The sequence below is a fragment of the Drosophila elegans genome, unplaced genomic scaffold (assembly GCF_018152505.1).
Source record: "Drosophila elegans isolate 14027-0461.03 unplaced genomic scaffold, ASM1815250v1 contig_520, whole genome shotgun sequence".
NCBI classification, from domain to species: Eukaryota; Metazoa; Arthropoda; class Insecta; order Diptera; family Drosophilidae; genus Drosophila; species Drosophila elegans.
The window spans coordinates 2,476,638-2,480,669 of NW_024545903.1; the positions used below are offsets into that span (position 1 = coordinate 2,476,638).

Below are 4,032 nucleotides of genomic sequence, written 5' to 3' on the forward strand. Positions count from 1 at the left end.
CTGCTCGTGCCCATTTTCCGCACATTTTCCAGGCTCACATACACAATTTTCTGCCAGCCTATTACAAATTTTCAGAGGTTTCCCAAGCATCTTGAATATTTCACACGGTCAGCCCGTGTCAAGAAAACCAAAATTTTCTTTAGCCTGTGCCGATCTTTGTTCTCACGCATCTGCCATCCAGATAATGGAATGCGGGAATAGAAAATGCTATAATGAAAACCAACACACAATGCGACGATCACTGGTTTTATGTGATTCCCAATTCGGGGAATAAATTCTAAGGCTTGGGATGGTGAAGCGGTCCCTTTGAGTGGCTTTAAATTCCAGAAATGGTTCGTGCGGGTACCTGAAAAAGATTGAAACCCGGTTTGTCATCTCATTTTGCGTGGGTTAATAGGAGCTACTGTGAATGGTTCTGTGCTCCCGTTAAAAAAGTTGTTCCAAAAGAGAAAGAACATCAGCGTCGTTGCGATCATAATAATCATCCCATCAATTAGAATCAAACAAATTTAATGTGATTTCTGGACCCCTACGAAATGTGGCCTTGATCTGGGTTCAATTTTAATCTTCTACCAACAACGAAGCTGTAAAACTAGTCATCACATTCAACTTAATCATTTTTAAGCACAGTGGAGCAGTTGGTAATCGAAATTCGTTTTATAGTCTTTCTAAACAATTGTGGTATACAAACTGATAATGTTTTTTCAGCTGTCGTTTTGGCAAGCCCCAAACTGAATTATTTTATGCTATATAAACAGCAAGTATAATAAGTTTTTGTTTGTTTTTATGTATTCAATTTTGCTTTTGCTTGTTTCTACAAAATATCTCTTTTAATTTTTTGGCAATGTTTATACATTTTTATATAAGAGATAATACTCGAGCAAGTAATTTAACACCAGTAGTCTTGTTTGCTGAACTAATATAATTTAATATAGACTGATACAAATTCACAAGTAAAGGTTACAAACACATTAGAAAATTTATCTAGTTTAAGACCTCTTATGCTTTAAACATTGTGTTGAGATATAGGATAGTGTAGCGGATCTAACCAGTGATCCTGAACGTCAGACAGTTCATGCTATTGGTCACAGACCTAAATGGGTTGGAGATGGTTGCATTGCGGGGATTGATGTCCGCCAAAGTTACGTTGGCAACATTCGGACACGATGGCGTATTAAGAGCTAGCTCTCCGCACACCACGCGATTTTCAAGGCACATGTCCACGAGTCGCATGGCGACTTCCACGGTGGAGGTTATTGAGTAGACCTGTCCAAAGGCGCACTGCCAGGAACTACGGACGCGACTTTCGGCTGTGCATTCGGAACTTTTAAGGTAGTTATTGAAGTTGTTTTGGCTCGTCACCGTGTACTTGTTGGTATCACCAATCTTAAAATTATACAAATTGGTTAAAATCGTTGGTTATACGAATATTTTAGCAGTCTACTCACCACTTTGGTCACACAGAGTGTGTAATTCAAATGAGCGTTTGGATGGAGCTTCACACACTGCGCCAGGCCGTTCTTCAAATTATTTTTATAGTAACTATTGAGGGAGTTGTAAGCACTCTCGGGGTTATTCAAAACCCCATTAATGTTTTCCGCACACTTGGTGATTGAGGCTCTGGCGACGGCGATCGTTGGGATGGTGTTGGTATAGTTCTGAACGCACTGTTTGCTCCACGAATCGATCAGAGTGATGGGATCCAGGCGAGCGGTGGCCTCCTCCAGCTTCAACTGCATCGAATCCGCCTGGACATTGAGGGCCTGAATTCGCGAGGCAAACAGGTTCTTAAAGTTGGCCATCTCATCTTCCAACTGTTTAAGCTTCGCGTCGTACTGCCGCTGGTTTTGGAGTAAATAGAGGTCCATGGATTCGAAGGAGCTCGTCGCCTGACCGGCCGACAAGCTCAAAAGAGCCAGACTGATTGCTACTTGTAGTAAGCTCTGCATTTTCACTGTGAAGCTATGAATTGTCGAACCTCTGTTTATATAGACATTCTACGCGTACTCTTATCATTGTACTTCCCCAGCTGCGACCCCATAATTAATTGTACTTTTGCCAGCTTTGAAATCTCACTCTATATACTTTATTGCCTTATATATAATTTTTAAATTAACCATTGCTTGCAAAAGGTTTGGCTGCCTTGCGAATCGCAAGAATTTCTTAGAATATCCTCTTATCTTCGCTTTGTATTTGCGGAAGGCTGAAAAATAATTAAATTCGCAAAAGCTCTAAACAACTTTAGCGTTGGGTAAATAATAGAATTTTGTTTAAAATGGGATTCACAAAAACTAAATGTCAGTTCGTAAATATGATAAGATTTTTACAGTACTCTTTTTCAACATAAACGAAATTGAAGGAATATTTCTGAAGACTTGAATTTGTTTACCTTAGAAAATGGGGTTTACATAATAAAGAACACTGTAAGTAATTAAAAAAACAAAGCAAATATTTTTGTATTAAAAGTTTACAAATAACTCTAGCACTTTTAATCAATTGGAATTCCTGAAGGGGTTCACAAGGTTGAATCATAATGGGTGTAAATATTATCAGCTGCTGATGCATCGGTTTGATTTGTAATCTCAACGCTGTTTTCTTGTACACCTCAAACAAGGCAACCTCGGCGTTGTTGTTGCTCTCAGCAAATAATATAAATATAAATTGAATTTGCAAACCCGATCGAATTATTATCCATAAAAGGTCACTGAATATCGACATATTCGCCCACGCGGATCGAGCCAAGGCGATTGCACAACGGAACTTTCTAGCAATTCGGTTTTTGTTTTTTTTTTTTTTTGCTATTATTTATTAAGTATACGAATAAATATCATAAGAAGTAAAATACAACAAACGCTTAGGTTAGGGTACAATGCGAAACCAAAACAAACACAAAATTTGCAGGATTAGTTTGATTGAAAGGGAAGGATCGAATCAGATCGAAATGAATCAGATCGAATTGAATCTCACTCAGTGCTGGACCAACTTGAAGCGAGCGGCCTCCGCATAATCCCTGGCATCGGAGAAGTTCCGTTCCGGCTTAATGCGGACATCCGTGGGATCGGTGACGAACTCGCCGCTCCAAGTCGGCGGCAGAACAGTGGGGGACGTGTCGAAGTCGAAGTAATCCTGATCATCGGAGCGATTGCGCTCCTGTTTGATACGGGTCTCGCCGCTCTTCACAAAAGTTCCGTCCCATTCGGTGGGCAGGACAATGGGCTCCGTGCTGAAGCCGTAGAAGTTATTGGTATTGGTCACGTTCTGGTTCTGGCGACGGATCTTGGACACATTGTTGACGGCTCCATCCGGATACTCGAACTTTCCGTTCCAGCCCTCACACTTGATGGGTATGTAGTCCTCTTTCTTGCGCAGCGGCATCTCTGCTTTTCTTATGTTCTTCCGGCAATATTGAACTATTCACTTCGCGTTCGCAAACACGATTGAGAAGCTGTCGAGCTGGTCGTATTCTAAAATATGATTTCACCTCGCTTTAGAGCAAAACTTGTCATGTAAATGATTGTTATTATCCGCAGAGAGTCGAGTCAACCCCCGCGATTTGTTTGCGAGTATATTTGAATCGCTGACGTCAGGGGCGCGAGTCTTAAAGCGGTTTCTTCCGACAGCTTCAAACGGGTTCAGGCACTGAGAAAAGATCATCAGCTAAAACTACTAAAGAAATAGCAAGTGGGTTTGCCATGAATGGCTGTTTTTTGAGCACATCGTATTACTGATCAGGTATGAAAAATAATTTTTCTAAGATCGATTAATTTCACTTTTTTTTTGGCAATGTGTGGCAAAAATTTCCAAAGATTAGTTAGTTTAAAAATGTTAGGAGTTTTTTGTTTTTAGAACTTAAATATCAATTCTTAAAGTTTAAGATATAGGAACTATAATGACATGGAAAAAATGTATACAAAAAAAAATAAATCAAAAAGTTTTCTATGTTAATTATCACTATAATATTAAAAATCCCAAATCCAAAGTATATTTATAAATAATGGTATTTGCTCTAATAGTGAACAATCTCTCTGGATA

General features: G+C 39.4%; 2 protein-coding genes across 2 annotated transcripts; both read right to left on the reverse strand.

The window, feature by feature from the left end:
• Positions 1–904: 904 nt before the first annotated feature.
• Positions 905–1,973, reverse strand: LOC108149129. The gene is made up of 2 exons (XM_017276534.2): positions 1,449–1,973; positions 905–1,386 (listed from the first exon to the last, which is right to left on the reverse strand). Exons 1-2 carry the CDS (start codon positions 1,947–1,949, stop codon positions 1,045–1,047), a joined length of 843 nt encoding a protein of 280 aa, XP_017132023.1. The 5' UTR covers positions 1,950–1,973; the 3' UTR covers positions 905–1,044.
• Positions 1,974–2,782: 809 nt separating this feature from the next.
• On the reverse strand, positions 2,783–3,451 carry LOC108149131. Its single transcript, XM_017276535.2, has one exon. It carries the CDS (start codon positions 3,373–3,375, stop codon positions 2,968–2,970), a length of 408 nt encoding a protein of 135 aa, XP_017132024.1. The 5' UTR covers positions 3,376–3,451; the 3' UTR covers positions 2,783–2,967.
• Positions 3,452–4,032: the final 581 nt, after the last annotated feature.

Coding starts and splice junctions, on each gene's coding strand:
- LOC108149129 (XM_017276534.2), bottom strand. CDS start 1,949: ATGCAGAGCTTACTACAAGTAGCAATCAGTCTGGCTCTTTTGAGCTTG. Junction 1,387..1,448: donor CACTCTGTGTGACCAAAGTG/GTGAGTAGACTG, acceptor TATAATTTTAAG/ATTGGTGATACCAACAAGTA.
- LOC108149131 (XM_017276535.2), bottom strand. CDS start 3,375: ATGCCGCTGCGCAAGAAAGAGGACTACATACCCATCAAGTGTGAGGGC.